General features: G+C 45.0%; 1 protein-coding gene across 4 annotated transcripts in view; it reads left to right on the top strand.

The window, feature by feature from the left end:
* ift43 (intraflagellar transport 43 homolog (Chlamydomonas)) overlaps positions 1-24,551 on the top strand; it is a 32,132-nt gene extending 7,581 nt beyond the window's left edge. The window contains exons 3-11 of one of the 4 annotated variants that reach the window (XR_013792274.1): positions 190-260; positions 2,843-2,878; positions 3,626-3,675; positions 8,565-8,637; positions 9,438-9,513; positions 9,721-9,783; positions 10,185-10,324; positions 20,402-20,464; positions 23,283-24,551. Coding sequence is in view for 3 of the 4 variants with exons in the window: in XM_079528185.1 (XP_079384311.1) it covers positions 190-260; positions 2,843-2,878; positions 3,626-3,675; positions 8,565-8,637; positions 9,438-9,513; positions 9,721-9,783; positions 10,185-10,295 (480 nt within the window). In the remaining variant the exon portion in view is untranslated. Of the gene's footprint in view, positions 1-189; positions 261-2,842; positions 2,879-3,625; positions 3,676-8,564; positions 8,638-9,437; positions 9,514-9,720; positions 9,784-10,184; positions 10,767-13,999; positions 14,138-20,401; positions 20,465-23,282 lie in introns of those variants that run through there. The other 3 variants (XM_079528185.1, XM_079528184.1, XM_079528186.1) reach the window with 3 other exon arrangements.
* Positions 24,552-24,862: the final 311 nt, after the last annotated feature.

Raw genomic sequence — 24,862 nt, 5'->3', positions numbered from 1 at the left:
TATTACCATGTTTTGTTCTTGCTTACTGTAAATCGCTCTGGATTAAGAGCGTCTGCTAAATGCCTAAGTTGTAAAGGCCATACGCTACATACTGTAGAGAGCATGCTCTATTTTGGTTTGCTATCTAGGCCTGAGAGCCACGACACATTTTGGTTTAGGAGTTGTTATTAAAGCCATCTCTCTTTCCAGGGCCCCCCTCCTAAACCAGCCAGACGACAGGGAGGCTGGGCCGAGGAAAGCTCGGGTACAGGCTCTGCCAAGTGAGTATGAGGCTCTCTCCTCATCTTCCTCTGTCTACCGTGGTTGCACCCTGGTTCACACGGGCCCCTCCAGTACACGTGGTCAGAATTGGGAACTGCGTTCTTGTGTTATGCGTTATTAATGAACTCTCATGCTGTCGAATGAGCTTATTTATCAGTGCATATTTGGCACTCGGGCTGTGAATCAACAAGGTTAGAGGAAGCCTGTCTGAGCGGGCCACTCACCATTCGTCTTCATCTGTGAGCGGGGCGGTAATTGACATGGTTAATGCGTCAGCCACAGGAGGGCACTGTTAGTCAGCCAGCCACTTTATCACACGGGTTCAAGCTACTTAATCACCCCCCTTTACCACCGCTGTCTGCTCTTTACAAGGGAAGCACAACATGTAGAATGCACAGAATATTTGAAACAGATGGAATGTGTGTGACAAATGCTCTCTTCCCAAGCGGAATATGAAATATGAGCCATGCACTTGCCTCAAATACTGCAAACTACCACGGAGGCTAGTGTAATCAGGTAGTGGAACTGATTCTCTGTGTCTTGCCTTCCATCCACCGCTGTGTGCCTCCACCCTCAGCGCAGACTGAGGTGCGATCCTGGGAGATGCATAAAGTCATACATTGAAGTGAACGGGCCGAGTCAATTGGGCTTATTTGCGTGGTTTTCCGCACCGTTAGTGCAAGTAAGGAGAACAGCAAACTCAATAGGTCTTTCTTCTTTCACGGAAGGTCAGTGGCATAGCTTCCCTGCGTTCACGCAACCCCCCCCCCCCCCCCCCGGCTTGATTCTTGGTCTTGGAGAGATTGGAATACGGGAGGTGTAAAGGGGGTTTTGCACGTGCATTGATCCTCTCTGAAACAAAGTAAGTAATGGTCCCCCCTGGAACCGGCAAGGACTTTTCCCTTCAATGTCACCCCTCATGCTCAATCACCGCCGCCCTCCTCCTACTAATCCCAGCGCAGAAATCCCGGGATTTGTCGATCTATCACTCCTAATTGACACTAAATGATCTGTCAGTTTATTGATGAACCTTTGAAGCCGGGTTGTCACAATATATTTTATCCCTAACAACTTTTTCCAGACAGTTTTACCATGTCTATCGCTTTGCCTTACATGAGTCTTAATCAAGGGACCTGTAATGTGTCTTATAAGTGTCGCCACCCCCCTGCTCCCCACGCCCCCCCCCAGACAGGACATTGTCCAAGGGCAGCCAGGTACGCTTGTCTCAGCCCCTGGCTGCTCTCACTGAATGGCCTCCAGTACTGTACTTCCACTGCTGACTGCTCGGGAAATTTGAGATCATTTTTCTCATCATTGTTTATTTTTGTTATGCGACTCTGTAGTAACAAAAAAATTAAGAATAACCAGTCACTATGGTGTTACCTTAGTAATACCTACCGGTATTTAAGAACTGGGTTTTGATACTTCTCAAATCAAGGCTTTAAGGAATAGGTAGTTGCCTATTGGTATCACTGTGATGTTTTATGAATAATATAATCTCTGTTACTTAATTATTGTGTGCTGACATGGGGCTGTAGTGCCTTCATATCCCCACAAAACAAATGTATGTATTCTAAATGATGGGCACCTCTACTGTTAATACTTAATAGATCTGTTTTCTAATAGTACTATGGCTCCAAATGTCTGGTGCTGAGGACAGAAGAGGGAGACTGAAAATAAATTGCTTTCAAAACCAGTAGGGGGCACTACTCAACCAGGAGAGCAAGCAAGAGTGCTGTGCACTGTGTGCAGTATATGAAAGAACAGCAAAAAGCTGCCATTCTCAAAGAAACTATTTCTAAAACTATTTTTAATTATACATAGACACCCTAAGACAATGACTTAAGCCCTATTTTCTAAAATTCAATTACATTTTCATTCCATTCTCTCTCAAACATCTACTAGCTGTGTTGTGAGCTTGTGAGCTTTCAAAACATTTTTAGCTAAAATCACATGGTTAGTGCTCCATAATAACAATAATTCTGAAGTTATGCATTACCTTTTTCTTTCTTTTTTCCCCCTTTTTTTCCCGCATGCCCATTAGGTCATGTAATGGTAATCGTAGAAATGCGTGTTTTAAACATATCTTTTGAGAAGTGAAAATATGAGAAGATGGCATTATTGAGCATGTACCCGTCTGGGTTTGGTAAATGCAGACACGTCTGAAGACGTAACCCCATAATCCTGCAGGGGATGAGGTTGAGACAGTAGTACACAGTCAGAAGATACAATTTAAACACAACTTACAATTTAAGCATTTGTCCAGAGAGACAAAGTGCAAATTCTGAGTAGGCCACAGTCAACCAACAACGGGGTAAGCAGTCAAGTAAACATGGTGTGATAAGAAAAGTGCTACAACGTATCTAGGAAAGCAGGTAGACAAACACCACTACACCTTATGTACTGTAACAGGATTACTATTTATACATATTAGTCATATCTATGCTGTGTTTATTAAAACCGATTTATTAAAAAAGGTGCTCAGATCAAGTATCCTATATTTCAGTGTGGCATGTCGTTCCAAGTATATAGGCAAATGAATTAACTGTATAGTTGGTTAATATTTGTGTTCTCCACCTAGATCTTCAAGAAGACCTGCCACTGAGGATCTAGAAGAGTAAGTTCACCTTTTTGTTGACAGTACTGATCGAATTAAATGGCAATTAAATCCAAGGGGAGTAAGAAAAAGTGGGTCACTTTAAATGTTTGTATGTTTGTGTAAAGGAGCAGTAGAAACTGCGTAACAGTTGTCATCAATTTGATCGCAGTTCAGGGCTAAGTTTGTTCTTGTAGGACTAGAATAGACAACGCCACGAGGCGAGGCAAGTAGAGCAGAGGACATGGAAATAAATGTATAGAATGGACATCTGTGACAAACACAGAAGAGAAAGTAATCAATCCAGGGAGACCCCTGTGACACATTTGTTCCATAGGAAGATGCATTGGCTATGCTATCCATAGCAGTAAGCATCATCGGGTCCCCCAGCGAAGTAGGGGGCTGAGCCTGTGTGTGAACATCTGTTTCACTCATCATCGGTTGGAACCTGGGGTTTGAATGCTGAGACACCGGCTTCATGTGAAACAGAGGCTGCTGCTGCTGCTGCCCTTCAAAAGAATCTCAGAAACAGATTCCAGTTGTTTCAGGCTTGTCAACGATGTTCCAACACAGAATCAGAGGGTAGTGTGTGGAGTGTAACCCCAGTCAGCCAGTAGCAGACAGAACCAGCCTCCTGTCATACCAGAGAGAGACGACAAAATCAAAGGAGCCTGGCTCCAAGTCTGGCTCGCTGCGATGACCTCACTATTAGGTCGCCTTTTTGAAAGCATTTAATAATTCATGCTCTCGCACTTCCTGTTCCTACAGCCACCGCCTGCAACCACAAACTACTCCCCAGGGCTCGGATGATGAAGGAGGTGAGAGCACCCTTGCGGTCCCCCGTTGTGTCTCTTCCTCGCGGGCAAAGTGGAGCCCTCCGATGCCTCCCCATCCCCAGTGCATTCATCCACTGGAAGTAGAGCAGATAAGCAGGCAGTCAGATCATCACTTTGCACTGGCACCCACAACACATTTTCATCTCGGTTCAAGTGGGGGAATCATCTGTCAGAACCGCTTTGACCACCTAGTGCTTAGACACCCCTTAAAGTGCGGCATGCCACGCGGGCCCCTCTGGATGAAAGTGACAAGTGAATATGTTCATTTGATAAGGTTAGGGCCGTGGCTGTGGGGATCATTGGTAATCTCCTACACTCACTCAAGTCACACGACGTCCGTAGCAGACCTTGAATTCAGTAAATCCCTGCTCTTATTCATTGGCTGAAGTGTTGGCAGCGTTCTAACCGGCAACGCATCTGTCATTTTAGTTTTTATACGTTGGCTATTCAAATATAGCAGATGCTGCGAGCTTGTACATTTGCTACTTTTGAAGTTTTTAAAATAGTATATTGAATGTGTGAGAACTATTAGAAGGCATTTGTAGAATCGACCTCAGGTCTTAATGGGTTAAGTACCCCCCTCCCCCAGAGCAACACACACACACACACACACACACACACACACACACACACACACACACACACAGTGCCGCCGAGGAAGGTGCCATGCAGCCCAGATCCAGTGGGAACACTGCCGTTCTGACTGGTGTCACCTCAGGGCCCGACTCTCCACATCACAAACAATGTCAGGATAGGGTAGGTGGGGGGTTTCAACAAAACGCTGCCTAGGATAATTGTTCTATTTTTCAGAGCAAAGCAGCAGGGGAAATAAGGGTGAAATTGCCTTAGCAAAGACAGGAGAGCAGAGGCCCTGTTAGCGCACCCCGCCTCAGTTCTGATTATTAAAGAATTTATACATATACAATAGCAATGGCTCGGTAGCAACGTGTTTTTTGTTCTAATTCAAAGAAAGACCATGTCGTTTGTTCTTGAAAGCCGAGAGAACAAAAATGTTCAACATCTCAAAGGCCTTAACTATCTAGTAGTCAATTATGCCATGAATGTCTTGACATTAATGGCTCCGGTACCTACAATTTTAACTTTTTACCATAATAATAATAATAATAATCACATCAGTGAAATAATAATTAAGGGTAAGAAAGCAGTGTAATACAGTTTCTTATAACCTGTAAGAATGTAATTGTATGTGGTTCAATGTCATCATTATATTTGGGTATATTGTAATTCTTCTTTTATTAAATGTATTTGTTTTTAATTTAGAGTAGCCGATTATTTTTTTACCAATTTTTGTTTTGTCCCAATTTAGTTAGTAATGCCAATTAATTAATCCCCATACATTTCTATGTTGCCCCTGCTATACCCTACTCACTGCCTCACCTGCCAGTGAGGAGTCGATTCTTCAACTAACCCGAATTATTCAAATACAAAAAGTCCTTGATTACAGTTCACCACTTTTCACAACTACCTTTTGCCTGGTATGTTGATGATGAGCCTGGTCCTGAGGACCAAAATATAAAAAAAAATGTATTGCCCTTTGTGTGTACTGCCATGAGCAGCATATAGGATAGCCCACACAGACATGTTTTCCATAGTAGTAATGTTTGCATCTTAATTATGCCTTTTTTTTTCTTTTTGCACTGGCAGTTGAGTGAAGACCCTAGCGGTATGGTTTTCTCTCAGTAAATGCCGCTGGAAAGATTATTACTCTGTGGAGGGAGACCTCTTAATACAGAGCCGGAGGCAGGGGCATTGGAAATTACAGTGCTGAGGGTTAGTGAGATAGCCCCTGCGATCTTGATTATGTCCCCCTACCTTTATCCCTTATGTCCACTGGCAACGAGGAGAGAGGGAGAAGGCTAGCCCAATCCCCGGGTCCCATCACCCCATAGGCAACCCCCTCCCCCCAACCACCCACCCACCCGCCTGCCACCTCCTGCCTCCTGTCACTTAAAATAGCACCACTATCACAAACACACTCATCTGTTTCATGTCTCTCTCTCTTTCTCTCAGCCAGTGATCTGTTGAATATTGTCCCATAAGCCTTTCAAATGGATCTCTCGTGCCTAGGTAATCATTTGACCGGACCCCCCGCTTAGATTATAGAAGTGTCCTCCTGGTCTCCAAAGTCGCTGACTGCGTTGCGGTGCCTGCCGGGAGCATGTCTACATTTGCGGGCAAATTATCCCCTTTTGATATTTACATGCTTCAGCGAGGAAACCGGACGCTAGCGGGTAATAAGGATACGCCTCGGCCGCTCGCAGCCAGACAAAGCAACCTTGATAGATGTACCAAGGTAGGGAAGCAAGTCAATGTAGTGGGGTAAAGCCCGATTCATACCTGGTTGTACGACGGTGATGCGACGTGCTGTGAGCTTGTAGATCGTCTATTTTCGGCGAGCGACCCCGTCATACGACGCAGTATAAAAATCAAGCGTAAACACACACCAGCCCACTGCAAAGAGACAGCTCCTTCTGATGGAGTTGCCCTTTGTGTCAGAGAAAAAAACACCAGCTTATTTGCAGGCGATACCGGGCCCCCCATTGACCTCTGGTAATAGGTTGAATTTGAAGCTCATTTAAAAATGTTGTTCCTTTTCCCCCTCCCTTCTTAATAATAGAGTTTGCATATAGAGAACATATGCCTTGCCGCCTCACATTGAACTCTCATGGAATTGTGTTGATAGTGCATTATTGGCTGAAATAGGCTTGTGTATGTGTGTGTGTGTGTGTGTGTGTGTGTGTGTTGGGGGGGGGGGGAGGTGAGAGCGGGGAGGTAGAAGACAACCCAGGAAGCTATTTGCAAAGAGCTGGACAGCCAGGCTTTTTGATGTCATTGCACTAGGACCATTAAATTTGATTGGGGGTCCAGAGGGGACAGATTCTGCTGAACGCTGTGCTTTGTAAATGAGGGGACAAAGTGTCACCGGGGCCCTCATGAATATGAAATACCCCGCGGCCCGCGCCCACATTTATTTGGATATCACAAACGCAGATGAATCTTGTCAGCGGCTAAACGAGTGTGGCATTTTTAATTCTGCTTAATTAAAAAAGAGAGAGAAAGGAATAAGTGATCAACAACGGAGGATGAGGTCTTGTTGACATCCGAGGTCAGTTGACAGGTCTTTCTATCTGCCCAGATTGCCTCACAAGCCTGCGTCCATCAGGATTTTAGAATTTTAACTCGATTTTGTTTATTGCCACAGTACAGTTTGTACGTCGTATATGGAGAGAGTGCTGAGGAGCCATCAATGCTGATATTTCTACAACTCTGGCTTATTTCCAGGAGTTATATTTTGAAGGAATTGTGACACAGATGCCAAGATATTTCCTCACATCAGATGTGGACTCTCAGCTCCTCACCTCTATTTAACTCCTCTATTGACTTCCTCCTCAGGGCTCAGCACTGTGTTTAGAGATTACTGACAAACCTCCTCCTGATGCCTCTCTCTCTCTCTCTCTCTCTCTCTCTCTCTCTCTCTCTCTCTCTCTCTCTCTCAATCCCCCCAGCCTCTCCTCTTCACCTCTCTCTCTCCCCGAGCCCTCCCCACCTCTCATCTTTTTTTCTCTCTCATGTCACCAGTCAGCAGTGGAGTTAATAAGGATGTACAATTACATTTCTCTGCTCCATTCAAACAAAGCTTCTGTTCAGGAAACAAATGTAATGACAAAAGTCAAAACCATACCCCCCCTGAGGACAACTGTGATGTCACTTGTTATCAATTTCATGTCATCACTACTAGCTATAAACTTTACTTATTCATTTAATTTATTTCAGTTTTGAGGTTTACTGAATAAGATATTTCAGTAAATAATAAAGCTGGGAATCCAACCCCCGTCTTGTCTCGGACGTCTCTCATCTCTCTCTGCCGTCTCAACACTACAAATAAAGCATAAAAATGAAGTAGAATAAAGAAGAGCAGCTTCTTATTACACTATCCAAACATTGACTATCTAAAGCTCTTAATTCATTACTAGCTTGCTACACAGCTAATTATCATGCAGTTGCCAGATATGGCTCGGTATCTCCCGCCTCAACAAAAGTCCATCTGAAATATGGTGCTAAAGTTTGCCCTGTCCTTCTTGGTAGCAGAGCCATCCTCTGTCCTGTTGCGTTTTGCCAATTAAAGCGGGTTCCCACTGTTTGAGCAGCGGGCTGGCGGCTCCTGGCACCGCAGCCCCTGCCAGGCCACACTGTGACTTCCGACCCCACACAGATGGGCCCGCAAGCAAATACTCTTGCACATGGCTGGATGCCGCCCCAGTCAGAGTGGCAGAGTGGACACGGAGGTCGGCCTACTGGCCACCGCGGGTCCTGGGGGTGGCCGCCGCTGACAGGGCCCAAATGCTCGAGTAGCGGGGGGTGCTTTCTGGGGAGCCCCTGGCCAGCACCCCTTTCCCAGCAGGAAGATCTGCCGCCTCGCCTTCTGAATATTCATGGCCGCATGGCTATTGTGACAGGGCAGCTCTTATGAGGATGTAGCTCAAGAGAGCGGGAGGCGACGAATCAAGTTGCCAGTGGGTAAGTGTGTGTGTGCGCAGTCGCACACACACACACGCACACACAAACACCCAAACACACACCCCTCTAACTAGCAAGCATGGCAGATTTCCTTTGATTTATTCATTTTTAAGTTGTGGTGCTGTCATTTGCTGATTGATCAGCAAATGTTTCCGGTGTCTTAATACAGAATTCAGCAGTCCACCTGTGATACACCGTAGAATCCTGTTAATCTATCCATTTGTAACTCGGATACTGTAGAAATGTAACCACATTAACACTCTCAGAGTTAAATTAAGTGTGGGGTTGGATGATATTAATGTGATTGTATGTGTGATGTGTGTGTATTCCAGACATCCCAGTGATTCCGGACCTTGATGAAATACAGGAGGAAGACTTAACCATGCAAATCGCAGCCCCTCCCAGGTACAGGACCCTTCACACATCTCAGTGTTGTACACAGACTACACACCACCGGCCAAAGACCCAAGACCCACCTGCCTCCCGTGTGCTTAGATGAGGGACACAAGTTGAGGAGTTTATTTCTTCCAGTGTTGACTTTTGACTGTTACCTGTCCTCCACTGGTGGCATTGCAAAGTATCTTTGGGCCTTTATGCAGTAATAACAGTAGGGTGTGATTTATGCGACCGCGTTAGTGGCGCTCTTACTAACAGGGGCCCTTTGATTTACAGGGCAGTGAGAGACACCACGACATGTGTCGGCTATGTAGCAAGGCTATGACAGCGCTGGAGGTTATTAGGCAGGGGCTCGCTCTCTGTGCGAGATAATATCCACATTGAACTCATTGCGGGGGCAATGTAGCGTGTAATGTGCAGTAAGTAGGACTGGCATGCACTACTAGGCCCTGGCCACTTTGAGAGCCCCCCTCTTAATTCCAACCCGCAGATAAGCAGCTGGGTTTCAATTTGAGGCGGTTACCGCTTGGCACCCGTCTCTCCCCCTCACCCTGGTCTTTAATGAAGTCTCGGTGCTTTGTTTAGCACCGAGTTCAAACTTATCCAGAGTCACTTTTCGTTGTCCTGCTTCACGTGCAACCTGCAAGCAGTGCAGTACCACTGTCGACTTGTTTAGTTATTGCTATTTCCCGTGGCATGTCATACATACTTACAGAGGCTTAGAACGTTGCTCAGAACTGGGTTTTATTGCATCAGTATCCAATGGTGAGTTGAGTTTGAGTTGTAGTTCCTCTGTCCTCACCCTTTAGCATCCAGGTGAATCGAGTAATGACCTACAGAGACTTGGACAATGACCTGAAGTCCTACTCTGCCTTTCAAACATTGGTAAGTCAAATTCTCTAGTTTTCCTGTCTCTGTAAAAACCTTCTAACCCCTTTTCACCTGAAGGTGTTCTATTTGGGTTATAGCCAGTACCCCTCTCTCTTTCTCTCTCACTCTCTCACACTCACACACGCAAAAACACTCGCACTCACACTGTTTCAGACCCGTGTTTGTGCAAGCTAAGTAGATTCTATTGTGTTCTTCCTTTAGGACGGAGAGATTGACTTGAGGCTCCTCACCAAGGTTTTAGCACCGGAGCAGGAGGTGAGGGAGGTGAGTGGGTTCTTAGTAAATATAGCTTGTGTGCTCCCAGAGAGGGGCCTGTCCAGCTGTTTCTAGAGCACCTGGGGAGGTCGCCACTCTGCCTCCCAGGTAATCAAGATTTATGATGTGTACATTAACACCCTCTGCTCCTTCCCACCTCCTTCTGCTCTCCTCTCTCTCTCTCTCTCTCTCTCTCTCTCTCTCTCTCTCTCCCCGTCTCCCCCTCTTGCGCTACTTTCTTCCATTGTCTGCTCTCTCTCTCTATCTTGCTTTCTCTCCCTCTCGACTCTGAGAGTATACAAATGCAACCAAATGGAAAGTTACTAATACTAAATTGACACCGAGGATGTCATTGAGTAACTCTGTCTCTGTCTGTCTCTGTCTCTGTCTCTCTCTCTCTGTCTCTCTAGGAGGATGTGTGTTGGGACTGGGATCATCTCTTTACCGAGGTGTCCTCGGAGCTGCTGACGGAATGGGATCAAGGAGAGAATGAGGAGCAGGCCTCTTTGCCCGGCACGTGAGCGGGGCGCGGCGCGGGCCGGGACCTCGGGTACGTCTCCTCAGTGGGTGCACACCTACGGCCGGCCAACCTCACGTTTACCTTCGCCAGCTTCATGGTGTTTTTGTATTCAGAGTTTATATTTTGTACAAAAAAACAATTATTTATTGCTTTTTTTAAAAAGAAGAAAAAGAAACCAAGTTGACAAAAATACGTATTGGCGTTGCGTTCTTCCGTCCTGCCTCTGTTGTTTGTCATCCTGTGTGGGCATTCAGTTCAGTTTCACCTGTTATTTCTTTAACTTAAACAGCCGAAAGGCAAACTGACTTTTGTCTTAAGAACCACTCTGAAATGAGCTGACAGATACAAATGCCCTTCCTGTACAGCTGGCACTATCAACCCCCTCATACAAGTCCAAGGTTGATAATCAGCTAAGCTGAAATCCACTTGATTGTGTTCAAATTAACATTCCTCATTAAAGCCTACAACCTTATTGTTATTGACTCTGCCATTGACTTTATCTTGCAGCTCTTTGATAGAAGCAGCCCCTACTTCTCTATTATCTCAAATGCATTGAACAGGGTTCCTATTGACACCTGAGGGATTAGCATACATTATACTTTTTTACTGGATAAGGAGGAGGTATGGATCTACGTCTGGACTAAGATGGCCGCCGGTGGCAGGTGTGTGCTCGTCAAACTTAAATCAACAGCTTCTTCTTACCTATATGGATGGAACCAAGACACCATAGAACTCTTGCTCCTCACTGGGTCCAGGATGTTGTCCCGTTTAAAAATGTATCCTGATTGGCTCGTACACACACCACCCTTAAATATTGAATGTATTATTGCCAGTCTCCTGGTGGTTATACTACGGGTTTAACACGCATGCGGCTACTGTGTATCTGTATCAGCATTCAGCATTGTCTTTGGCACATGTGTGTGAATATAAATGCGGGCCTCTGAAGTCGGGCCGGGCCTATTAGTGAAACAGGTGTAACATTTACAGACTGTGATTAGGTTTATTTCTGAGGCACAGGGTGGTCTCAAGACGTTCGGGGGATGCACACCGAAATCCTCAAGGACATACGATCCATGCATCTAACAGCTCAATTACTGGCCATCACAAACACACTGGGATGGGATGAGCGTACCTCAGGACGAACTTGTCACAAAGGATATTCGTGCGTATAATAATCTGTCTGTAGTGTGATGACATATTTGAAGCCAGACACTCAAAACGCAGTGTGGGCTCGCTTCGTCTCTCTATCACACATACAAACACTTCTTTTTTTTTTTTTTTTTTACAGTCCCCCACAATTGGCTTATTTAGCCGGCCTTAATGAATTCTGCCCATATGCCCCGAGCAGCTGCCGCATTGCCCCTTCCTCCCACCCCCGCCGAGCCGCGAAGTGCCCATCCATGTAGAGACAACCTCTAGCTGTCTCTGTGGAGAATGGCTGAGCCTGCCACTCCTTCGCTGGCACCGGGCCGCTGCCGTCTGAGGTGGACGGCAAGCGGGCCGAGGGGCTCAGATTAAGGCCCGGCGATCATGGGTCTGCGGCCGGGCTCAGCTTATTGGCCACGCCGGCGATAGATCATAGAGGGGATTAGAGAGGGAGAGAGGAAAGAGGTTCCAGAGACTCTGTTTGGCATGTGTCTGCATCCAGCTTCTCAAAGTGACCTCTCTCTCCTCCATCTCTCTCATCCTCCTCCTCCCTCGGTCTCTTTCTCTCTCTCTCTCTTCCCCCTGCATCCTCCTCCTTCGTACCCTCCCCGTCCGTCTCTCTGGTTGTATCTCCTGATGCAGCAGCGCGCGGGGCTCAGAATGACCTCTCGGCGTCTGGGTGCAGTGAATTTAATCACGTCAAACCAACTGTAACATATACGTTATTCCAAGTGAGAACGACAGTCTTGTACCTAGAGGTCCTCGTGGCGTCGGGCTGCAGGAGAACACGGTGTCACCGCGAGGTCTGAGGCCACACTCGTTCTTGTTCTATAAATGCCTACTAAAATTAGTAGTTCTCAAACGTTTTCGTACCAAGGACCCCCAAATTGGTTTAAGATGTCCCATCTTTGTAGAGAAGAGTCCCATGTGAAAATGTTTTGTGCCAAGGATCCCCAGATTTTCAAAATGTTCAGAAATAGCAGATGCAAGTACAAGCTTGCAGTGCGGCACACACAAAGTGAAGTGCTGTGAGCTTGTATATCTGCTATTTTTCGAATAGCCAACAAAAAAAAATCTAAAATGACACAGATGCTTTCCTGATTTTAATGGGTATACAGGCCTCACCCAGTGTTGACGGTGTCATTTGTGTCACTGACATTTTTCTATTAAAAATATGGCGCCATTACTGCCGTAAAATCTAGACTATGCATTCCTGTAGAACGTGATAGTTTGTTCAAAATCATATGATAATGGCAAGTCGTTCCAACAAAGTACTTTTGATTTGACAGGATAGACGCTGTTGCTGTGTGGCGGAATGACTTCTGAGACCTTTTATTTATTTAGGAAACGAGGCTTTCTCGTGTGACTCTACATTGGCTATTTTTAAAGCAGCGTTTCTCTATTGAAGTTCAACTGTAAAACCGTCAGGCCAGCTGAGCACAGGCAGTTCTCAGACCGCGGAGTTTAAAGGGGCCCTTTATCTGTGTTTTTATTGGATCCCTTAGTGGAAATGACTTTTCATTTTGTGGCAAAGAAAACAAGCGGGGGAAGTAATACAATTTTAATAAAAAAACTGACCCAGGCCTCCTTAAAAATGTTTTTTCCTCCTGGTTGTCGGGCTTCTGGCTCTAATGTATTTTGATACAGGGCGCTAATTGGAAGCGCGTAGAATAGCGATTATATGCTTCCAACTCCACCTAATATGCCGTGGTGTTGACAGAAGTTTATACATCTTATCTGGTCTCAATATCTGCCTTCCATATGGCCCAAAAGCAATATGCTGATGTGTAATTAAAGCGTTAAGAAAATGGGGAGATGTGGAGATAGCTGGGGGCCCCGTGCCGGGGCCCCTCAGTCACAGAGTAAGGGGTGAGGACAGACACGGCAAATCTCACGGGATATTAGGAGCGGCTCATTCCACCAGGGGCCACGCGCCTGTCACAGGCTCTGTCACTGAGCGGGCCAACAGGGCATCACTCAGGTGCCATGAACATGGCCAGGACTCAAAGTACTGCAGACCATTGATCTGCGGTCTCAAATAACCTTTTTAATAAAGTATTATGTTTTACACGTTGATTTGAGAGTATATAGGTGTATACATGGTCAATTTGAATTCTGGTTGTAGCCATGAATGCAAATGCAACCAATATTCAAATGGATTCCGTGTCCTTTGAAACCAACTTGAAAAAAGAAAAGAAAAAAAACGGTTGTTTAGACCCAGTATTGATTTGCAACAAAGACTCCATGATATTTCAAGTTTAAAGGAGAAGTCCTCGCCACAGAACTGAGAGCACCAGATCAATATCATTTTTTGATCAAAAGGGCATTTGCCTTTGAAAGAAGTCGATTAAACAGATGTTTTATTTTCCTTTAGATTACTACACTGCACCTTAAAGACCCCAGGGGATCGTTGTGTGTAGGAATGACCAGATAGACAATGACAGTGGTACATTTAAGGCCCAAAGTGTAATGGGCTGAAAAAGTATTTTCAGTTTTGTCTGGGCCATTTTTCCTACTCTTGCTAATATTCTGTTGCTCCTAAGTCCCTGTTTACCCCAGGTGGGCCAGAACATGAAGTGACGGGGACAGTGGCAGCATGGAATGCCCAGGGGCATGGTCCAGCCGTCATGTTGTCAGAGGACCAGAGAAGGAGATTTTTTTTTTCTTTTAAGAAAACAAAAGCCCTGTTCTTTTTGTAACAATGAGATTGGCTGAATTCATTATTAACATTATTATTTCCTCCTTTCCTTCTCATCATATGTTTTTGGCGCACGTGGGGGACGGGAGGCAAGACGGGGGTTTTGAACGTGAAATACAGTCGGGCTCCACATTTGTCATGTATTTTATTATTTCCTCTCTTCACCTCTCAGTCCTGCGTGCGAGGCCCTTCATTTTTCACATGAGTGGTTTTCTTATCATTGTGGGCGCTCTCCGCTGGCCTACGAGTGACTTAAAGGCAATAAAACACAAAACATTCTGTAAAACACGGGCGACTCTCTCGTTGTGGAGGCCCTCCGACGCCTCTCTGGGAAATTATGATAATAACTCAGTGGTGGCTGGAGTGGCCGGGGCACTGGGAGGGCTGGGGGGGAGAGTAGGGGGGGGCTGGGTGGGTGAGGGGACAGGGATCACCGAAGCCTTATGAGCAGGGACAGGTCAAGGTGGGCCGTTCGGCCGCAGCAGCGCCAACCCCCGCGCCCCCCCCGCCACCGTCATAAACTCTCTCCATCACGCAGGACGCTGGCTGCAGCCATGTGTGCAGCAGAACCTCTTTGTCTTGTAGCCGCTGGCGATAAAGCAAGGGCTGATGGGAGAGCAGTTGTGTGCCCCTCCCCGCCCCCGCAGCCCTTGGCAGTGTGAGGTCAGCCCGGGGAGCTTATCGCCGTGGCCAATGGAGGAAAACTCCTGAGTCAACACAACTCCGCCGTTTGCCCTCCGAGGGACGGCAACATTCAACACTTCGACGGCCGTTGTACTTTGAACTTGGGTACTTTATATTTTGGGTTTCTTACGAGGCGAAGAGGCACGAGGCGGCGATTGCACCTCTATCAGCAACCTCTTAGTAGTCTGTTGTTCAGTGCTAAAGCGGTGGATAGGTCAGGAAATGGATGGCTGCAGGAGAGGGTGAAAAGATGGAGCGAGGAGGGAGGGAGGGAGGACCGGGATGTAAGCCCCCCGTTGCACCTCTAAAGTGTGTGAATGAGAAGGGGGGGGAGGACAGGAAGCGAGCGCGTGCGCTCCACCAATGAGGTGCTGACAGAGGGGATTGAGGGGCTGAGATCACACCTGCTGCAGCGCAGCACCTGCCCAGCAGGGGCTCCGCTACGATTCTCCGGCTTCTTCTGGCATCTGTGATGATGGGGGCCAGGCCGCTCCCACCTCCACCCTCCGGCTCCACCACCTCCTTGCCCCGCGGAGGAGAAGGCAGGAGCCGGAGGCTCCATCTGCCGAGGGCTCGCGGTGGTCTCGGCGGCCCGCCTGGGGTAGAGGGGGGTTGAGGGGGAGTGCCGGGGCCTGCGTGACTCTGCCATGGGGGTCTCACAGTGGTAGAACACAGCGTGTCGCATCACACATCACATGCCAGCTGGCCAGACTCACTCCACCATAAACAGAGACTAATGACCACTCCACACACGCACGCACGCACGCACACACACAGCCCTAGGAATGATGGGGAGGTAAGAAGATTCAGCTGTGTTCACAATTTTAGTTTTGTCATTGAAGAAAGATAGTTATAAATATATATGGATAGATGTGACGGAAGAAAATGAACTCTGTATGTCTTTAAGTTCCAGGGGTTAACTCCAGAACCACTTCTGAAAAGCTAGTGGGCCAAACTCCTTTGATGGCGGAAGCTGTCACAAATGCTGCTGATGGGGGAGGTGGACGCTTTTCAGACAGGGCATTAGTCCGACATTCATCCGCATGTCGGACTAGCATCTGCTCCCATGCTCTCAAGCAACTACTGTTTCCACTGGTCCTCTGTGATCGCTGGTTCCACTGGTCCTCCGTGATCGCTGGTTCCACTGGTCTGCTGTCTGTGACCGCTGGTTCCACTGGTCCTCTGTGATCGCTGGTTCCACTGGTCCTCTGTGATCGCTGGTTCCACTGGTCCTCTGTGACCACCTGTTCCACTGGTCTGCTGTCTGTGATCGATGGTTCCACTGGTCCTCTGTGGCCGCTGGTTCCATTGGTCTGCTGTCTGTGACCGCTGGTTCCACTGGTCTGCTGTCTGTGATCGCTGGTTCTTCTACGTTTTGCTCTGATCACTGGTCCGCTCAGGCTGACAAAGCTCTCATCTGGCATCTCTGCAATGGTGGTGTTATTATTTACAGTACATCTAATAGTGCCTCAAACCGTCAATCAGTGTTGTCTCCTCCACCTGCTTCCTGGATCTCCTTGGCCCAATGAAAACCGTTCTGGCTGAAGCAGGTCGTTCTGACTTTCCTGTCTCCGGACTCAAGGACTCACTGGATGACTTTGTGTCTTTGGACGTCCTCCCTGTCCTCGGTCATTCAGGATCTCCTCGTCTGCGTCAACTTGTACCATGCACTGCTCACATTTCTCAAACATTTCCCCCTCATTCAATCAAATTACAAATATTTTTAGCATCCACCACTAGATAATTTCATATGTCCCGCTGTCTCATTTGACGTTTTGCCCCAACGTCCCCAACACATGCATTCATATATATAAATAAATAAATACATATTATATATAGGGATATAAATAAATATATCAAAAGGAGAGGAGTAATGTGACATTGAGTGTTATTCCCCCGTTAGGCGGGGAGAGGTATAGGGAGGTCACCCGTCTACGCTAAACCCACTGGCAGCCCAGGGCCCGCTGGTCCACTGGAGTGACTTAGCTTCATCTACAAACTCGCAATAAATATCTAGCCATCATTTATTTTAATTCACTCCTTTCTTGCTCAGACGGAATGGATTCTTAACCTTGTAGGACAAGGACACCCGCATTGCTGGCTGCCTTGCCTTAGCCGCTAAATTATTCTTCATTCTTCTGGGGGAAGAGAAGGGGGGGGGGGGAAGGAGTCAGGGCGTTGCTCAAACTGTCAGCTCCAATGAAAACGCACGCCCGAAAACGTTGTCACTGAACCCCTGGACGGGAAAAAGAAGGGGAGTGGGCAGTAAAAGAGAGAGTGAATGCCTAAATTGTATTTTGTCTGACGTCGGTGTCGCTTGCCCAAAATAACTGATCCTCAACGCGACTGTTAGATTTTGAATCAGTTCTTTTCGGGAGGTGACACCGGCATGTGACGAAATATAATTTAGGCTTGAGAGAGGAAGAGTGAGATGGGGAAATGAGAGAGCGGGTTTCGGGGGAGTGGGGTAAGGGGGGGCGGGTGGTTGGAGTCAGCGGCCTCCAGAGTGATTTATTTGCCAAATCAGGACACAATGAGTCGATTATGAGTCCTCTAATAAGAGAGAGTGTTTGGGGACCCGCTAATTGGGCGTGATTGAGTTGCAGTCTGGGAGCCGGGCGAACAGGGAACCTGCTCGGCGGCTGTCATGCAATCATCAGCTAATCAGAGCTTTGAAATTAAAACTGCGTGTTTAGGGTAGAGGAGGGGATAATGGCGGGGAAACGCCTGCCTGAGCTGTGTTTGTGTGGATGACAGCGGAGGCCGAGAGTGTACATGTCCATGTGTCGTTTGTATTTGTTTGTTTAGAGTGTGTGTGTGTGTGTGTGTGTGTGTGCGCGCGCACTATGCTGTACAACGTGTGTGTGTGGCCCCTCATCTCTGACTACTCTGTGCTGCTCTTGATGAGGACAGTGAAGGACCTCCCAGTAATCAGAGCAGCTGTGTGGCTGATAGACTGCTACAGTGTATGCACACACAGTCAAATCCTTAGTGTTCATTTAACCAGACGGTTCCATTAGTGCACTCTCTCAAGAGTTACAGATGGAGAAATGAACACCGAGGGTTTTACTGTGCATGTGTGTGCTGCATGCATGAATATCAGATTTTATTTGAACACCGGATTCCGCGGCGAGATGTAGTGTTGTACAATTTGCAGTCACAATTTAATCTCCCCAGAGACTTCAATTACTGCTTCCATGTGCAACGTCAACTTTTCTGATATTTCTGAATCCTGCTTCTTCTGAATTAATTTATTTATTCATTTGTTTGTGGGGAAAAAAGGGAGATGTGGCTCTTTGTTCAATGTTCACAGAGGCAGTGATAAACTGTTTAATGTCAAATTGTGAGAATTTCATTCACTTTCACATATAATATTCAAATTATTTAAATGAAACATTATATCACGATGTGCTTATTGGACCATATTCAATATAGCAAGATACATTTTTTTCCATCAGTTTGTTTAAGCAGAAAGGGTGAAAGGGTTTTAATCAATGATAAGTCATGTAGTAAAATAATTAGGTAATTTGTAAAACACTGTAAAAAATAAATAATAAAGTCCCTTAAAAAATGTGAGTATAATTATCAGACTTCTCACTCATGTAGTCCACATCCACTTCCTTAGAAACACATCAAACGTGTTTGAATGGTATTATCTCTGACCACCTGGGGGCAGTGTTTATCTGCAAAGCGTTGGGACTCGTGAAACTAAACAGACGGGACTTATTGATATCAGGGGCTTTTATGGTGCCATGCTTTCCAAAGACTTTTGTTGCACAATATTGTGATGTGATATTAACTAGCATGCAGTGCAGTTAGACCGTTTACAATAGACTTCAAATGAAAGCATTTTTTTATTTTTATTTTCAGGGGGTCTGGGCTTTTTGGCATTTTTTAGAACCTAATATTGAAATAGAGTTATATAGAAGGCCTGCAGTGAAATTATCATACTGTCACTTATTTATTAATTAAAATATAAGTAACCTAGGTCAGACAGTATGTATACATTTATCTATCAACCAATACTTTACAATTATTTTTAAACCATTGACTCAAATAAACTCAACATTCATTTAGACAGGGGAAAAATAGTTCATTATTGTGTCATAATCCAAAAATCACAATTATGTTGTTTAATCCCTCTCTCATATGCACCTGGTTATTTATTGTTACATTTTGGTGCACAGATACTACAGTGAATTGTGCATTACTACACTGATTTGGATAATACAGTTAAATAAAAGTAATGAAATGAAACAAAACATACAGTGATGGCCTATAGGGTGAGACTTTTAATTAATTTTGCAGCATTTATCCGGAGGCATTGTAAAGCGACGTTGAGTACTCTGAAGTGCTAGCCTATATGAATTGTATGTATTATTATTACAACTAAAGGGAAATTATTCATCCTAAACAAAAATAAAACAAAACAGAATTGCCCATAATTTATCATCTAAAATTATGAAATGGTTCTATTGATCTAGCCTGTGTGTGTGTGTGTGTGTGTGTGTGTGTGTGTGTGTGTGTGTGTGTGTGTGTGTGTGTGTGTGTGTGTGTGTGTGTGTGTGTGTGTGTGTGTGTGTGTGTGTGTGTGTGTGTGTGTGTGTGTGTGTGTGTGTGTGTGTGTGTGTGTGTGTGTGGACTTTTGAATTACAATTTGTACGGTTTGCAAACATACTTTAACATTTAACAGATATTTTATGCCTGAGATCCACTCCATAATCAGCTTCCTTCTAAAAATATCATTGAGCTAATTGAGTTTTTATTTCTTTACTCCTTAAAGGCTCCCTTGTTTCTTGTCTTTCCCTGGAAAATTACTCGAAAGACAGATCAAATACACACAATGTTGTATTTCTTTCAATCCTCCCCAGCCCTTGTCTAATTGTAAATGCACCTTACATCTAAAACAGGGGGCCTCACTATAACATTTTGAAGTGGGTTTAGGCATAAATGGGATTAACCCATCAAGACCTGAGGCTGTCTTCTAAATCCTATAACAGCTTTCTGAAAAACTATTTCTATACCAGTGGTGCTCAAACCTTTTAATGTCAAGGACTCCCAAAATTACATGTATTTGTCCACAGAACCCATCTCAATATATTTGGTTCCAGGGACCCCAGAAGCAAAGATTTGAGTTACAAAAGTTTCGCTTTAAAAGAATATTAAAAGATTTGCACACAGAAATAGATCTTCAAGCTCATAGTGCGGCACGAAGTGAGCTTGTATATCTTGCTATTTCTGTATCGCCAAGGTATATATAAAACAACAACATTTCTAGCTCAAATCTAAAATGACACGGAGGCTTTCCCCGGTCTTAGTGGGTTAATTCCTAAAGAATGTCCTTTGCTCTTCCTCCTATAATTTCATTTGCAGGGTCCACAGGATGAATAGCCAAGCAGGCAGCGAGGTGGAACATCAGGACAGGCCGCGCGGGGCCGTCCTGCTGTTCCCCAGCCTTCAGGTTCTGTTACCTTGATAATGTCACTGCTGCAGGAGACACGCCGCCCACCGTACAGGACACCAGGAATCCAATTATCCTGCTTCTAATGTGTGGGAATTTGTATGCTCTCATTTCCTAGACTCGGGGCTCCTGTTCCACCCCGGGCCATGCCTACCTGTCCTGGGAACAAGATAGTTTTCAGGTATTATTATTATTATTATTATTATTATATTACCTGCAGAACATGCAGCCAAAATGTACATTGGCTATTGATTGAAAACGGCAGACCTTGGTTTTTCACAGAATTCAAAAAGAAATTGAGTTTAAAGTTGAGGAAATAAGTTCAAGGTTTAGGACTCTTGTATTTGTTGAAAGAAACAATCATTTACTTTTATGAATGATACCCTTTTTGTGCTCATTCAAGTGATCAAAAGTCCATGAACAAGTCTACTGCACAAGGAGTCTGACAGATGTACTGTATAATATGAATGCACACACACACACACACACACACACACACATACACACACACACACACACACACACACACACACCACACACACACACACGTTTGTATTATCATATTTGTGAGGACATCGAAAACGTAGGATGCAATAGCCGAGAACAGCTGAGAAATTGCAGATCTACAAGCTTGCAATGTTGTGACCTTGTAGATCAGCTATTTTGCAAGAGGTGTGCAACACCGCATGCAACTGCATAAATCACCGTACTAACCTCTAAATGCCTAACCTTTTCTTCTTTAAGTCATCATTTTAAGTCTAAACTTAACTCTAATTTTGTTTTCTACCATAAAACAACCATTTCTCTTGAGGACCAGCAAATTGGTCCTCACATGGTCTATTTATCAAATTCTACTATTCTTGTGGGGACATTTGGCCCTCACAAGTATATTAATACACACACACACACACACACACACACACACACATACACGTATACACATACACACACACACACATGAGGGAAGAGGGACTAACTGGGTCTCAGTTTGGTCTTGAAGTCAGCCAAGTCATTGTGACGGCTGTATGGGCGCAGGACCCCCACCTGCCCGGCCCCCGACTGTTTTTTGATTTAATTAAAAGGGAGAGGGCGCATCAATTTCAGCTGCGTGGCGGGGAGATGACAGTACACAAATTGAAAGTAAGCATCGCAGTGAAGCAGGGAGGGGGCTGGTCCATCATTAACATGGGAGACAATTCTGTGTGCAATGTAACAAGATTAGAGAGACATTATTATCACTCCGGCGCTCGACATAAAGCCTCACCAGTGTGGTGAGGCTTTATACATACACAAGTGTGTGTGTGTGTGTGTGTGTGTGTGTGTGTGTGTGTGTGTGTGTGTGTGTGTGTGTGTGTGTGTGTGTGTGTGTGTGTGTGTGTGTGTGTGTGTGTGTGTGTGTGTGTGTGTGTGTGTGTGGCGCGCGCACGTTGAAGTAACTGCAGCAAGGGAGCATTTTGATATTAGACATACAGTCCATAAAATGTGGATGCTTATGCTACCTGTGGAAATGTGTATCTTTGATACTTTATTTGATATTTCTGGAGTTACTGTATTTGATACTTTATTGGATCTCTTGGATATTTCCGGAGTTTACACCGCAGAGGAGTGATGATGTACAGTATCCTCCACTGCATCCTAACCACATTAACCCTGGCCTCCCTATTTTCGGCAAATCCTCAAAAAATGGAAAGTATTTTCAAAAAAAATTGTTGAAAATAATAATCGTCTATTAAAAAAGCAGCAGATCTACAAGCTCAGCGCGTCACTTTGTGCCGCGCTGCTATTTTTGAAAAATCTTGAGAACTAACCAATTTAGGAGACATTCGTAGATTCGGTTTGAATGAAATAGTAAAAAAGGGGGGGAAAAAGCAGATGTCCAAGCATCGCATTTGGCATCACATTTTCTGTCTATCTGTTGGTGAAGCACAATATAGGTCTTAAGTGGTTAAGATACAGGTCCAGTTTTCTCCAGGATAGGATTTCCTTTCGGGCTGATCCAAAGGAATGTGAATGGCTGCGGAGCTCCGAGGCCTGTTAATGAACAGTAAAGACAGATGAGCTGCTCTCATGCCAAGCAGGTCGCCTCAATTGGATTATTGAAGCCCAGATTGGGATGGATAGCTGTCTATGTGCCAAGGGCCCATTAGGTTGGCACGGCGACCACATGCCAATAGGACCGCACACGCAAAACAGACTCGGGATTCTCTTCGGCTAATCTCAACGGCGCTCCAATGGCATTCATCACTCCAGCATTTATAAAGTATTCAAACAGTGGGCCGGCTAAAAAAAACTCTGAATATTGACTGATAAATATTCATGAAATGTGATACTCTGAATATTGGATAGTTGATTGAATAGTCTAAACTAAGTCTACTTTAGCACAATATTTCATAAAAAAATATACCGGGTGTAATTCCATTTATTTATTTTGCTTTTAGCTGATCTGGTTCCATAGTATATATCATATTGCGTGTATTTATTGTAAATTTCCAAAGCATCCGGTAAACTATGCGATCTATCAGTGGCTGTCACGCCCTGCCTTATGAATGGAGAAGCTGTTCCAGTCCTACGGTGCATCCAGAGCGGCCCGTTGCGTTTAGCAGGCTGATGTCATGTTCTCCGCGGGGCGGTGATGGGCACCGCAGATGCGAACGGACACCAGGGGCCCTTCTCCAACCAACTATACAAATGGGCACAAGTGTGAGGAGCCGGGGAGATGTTATCAATCACCCTGAAGTCCCGGCGGAGGGCCCTGCTAGCGCTTGTGAAGAAAAGCAACACTCATAGTGATCCATATAAAAGACTGTGATGTATTAGAGCAGATGAGCAAGGGGGCCGACTGTGACACATGACTGACAGCTCATTTGACAGCCCCGGGAAAGTGTGCGCAGGGAACTTTCAATCTAATCTAATGCTGGGCAACGAATGGAATTGTGGTGTGAGATTATGTTTTCTGTGTTATACCACTCCCCCCCCCCCCCCTCCTCCTCCTCCTCTAGGACAACATGGGTTGAATCGGATAGATATGATGTGGCTGACCTCTGCTCTACACGAGGCATCTGTACCTACAATACAGCACGGGGCTCCAAACAAACTCTCAGACGAGGCCCAAATGAATCTCCCCCCAGTCCACTTGAGTTCAGTGAATCAGATTTCCCGAGAAAGGAAAACATAAAAAAAGGGAGAAATTGAAACCTGTCTCGACGCCATATCACTGGGTAAACAAAAACATTTTTGTGTCATGCATTATCAATCAAGTGTCTCGTGGGGCTTTCCAAACAGGTAATCTCTGTCATTTAATCGCTCTACCGCAGTGCCTGGGTCCTCCTGAAATGGGATAGCCACAAAAACAAACATTAATAATAAGTGCAAGGATCGACTTCTCTTCGGAGCGCACGTCTCTCTAACTCTCTGGCCCTTTTTTTTTTTTTTAATCATGAGTGCAAAATATGTGGAGAGACTGCATGTTTCTGTCAAGGCTTTTCTAATCTGTCATAACTACTCCAATTCTTATGTTCAGAGTCATGTTATTTTTCATGCTTTCACTGATATTATAGTACATATTTGTTTTCATAGAACTGTAATGCCTAGACCACTTACACAGTGAGTACTTACACAGATGTTCTGTTAACTCTAAGTTAAATGGACACCCAATATATCTCACTGTGTTCCCTGTTCCCAGCGTTCATGGCACTTTACGGTCAGAGTTGTCCCGATACCATTTGTTTTCAGACCGAGTACAAGTACTTCATTTTTAGTACTCGCCGATACCGAGTACCGATACGAGTACTCTATTTTTGTTGAGTAACCACTTATTTTACCCCATTTTTCTCATAAGATGCAAATGGATCTCCAATCTACACTTGTCAGTTGTCATTTATGCTTGTAGATCGGCTGCTCCCGTTGCATTTGTTCAGCCTAGTGTCAATTGGATGTTTTGGTACTTGGGTCAAAGTATCGGGGCCGGTACCGAGTACGAGTACTTGAGGGTGGTATCGGCCCAAGTAACATCGGTATCGGAAAACAACTATATTTACAGTACCTTGCTATTTGTAAATCTTTATTAGCTACATTCAAGTACATTCTTGTATGAAGACACGTAAATATTCTACATTTCTAATATTTGGATAAAACATTGTTTTAAACATAGTGTGTGAACAAACTTATTTGCACATGCTCAAGTTGATTTGTTACCTTGCACTTCATGTAATTAGCTTTTCTAAATGCCATGTCAAATGTAATTGCATTATTGTAAACCTGTCTTGAATATTGGCGTAAAACATAAAAAAAGTATATTTGTGTGTTCAAATTTGCGCATATTTGCACAAGCTCGAGTTGACTTCTTAAACTACATCCACGATTTGCAGTTAAAGGTCAGTTAGGTCATTGAACATTTCTTAATTACACGAGAAATGTAAAATGATTTTACCAGAAAACTATTAAAACCACAGGGTCTCAAACCTCTAAATGCACATTCCCACAATGATCCATCATGGAGGACTAATTAGCCGTTTTACAGCTATTAAAAAAAAGCCACTCAGCCCTTTTCATTATACCCGATCTATTTTCAACACCGAGC

Source organism: Electrona antarctica (assembly GCF_951216825.1).
Source record: "Electrona antarctica genome assembly, chromosome: 18".
Classification (NCBI taxonomy): domain Eukaryota; kingdom Metazoa; phylum Chordata; class Actinopteri; order Myctophiformes; family Myctophidae; genus Electrona; species Electrona antarctica.
The sequence above is the reverse complement of the archived record's forward strand: the minus strand, read 5'-3'. Positions and strand labels throughout refer to the sequence as shown.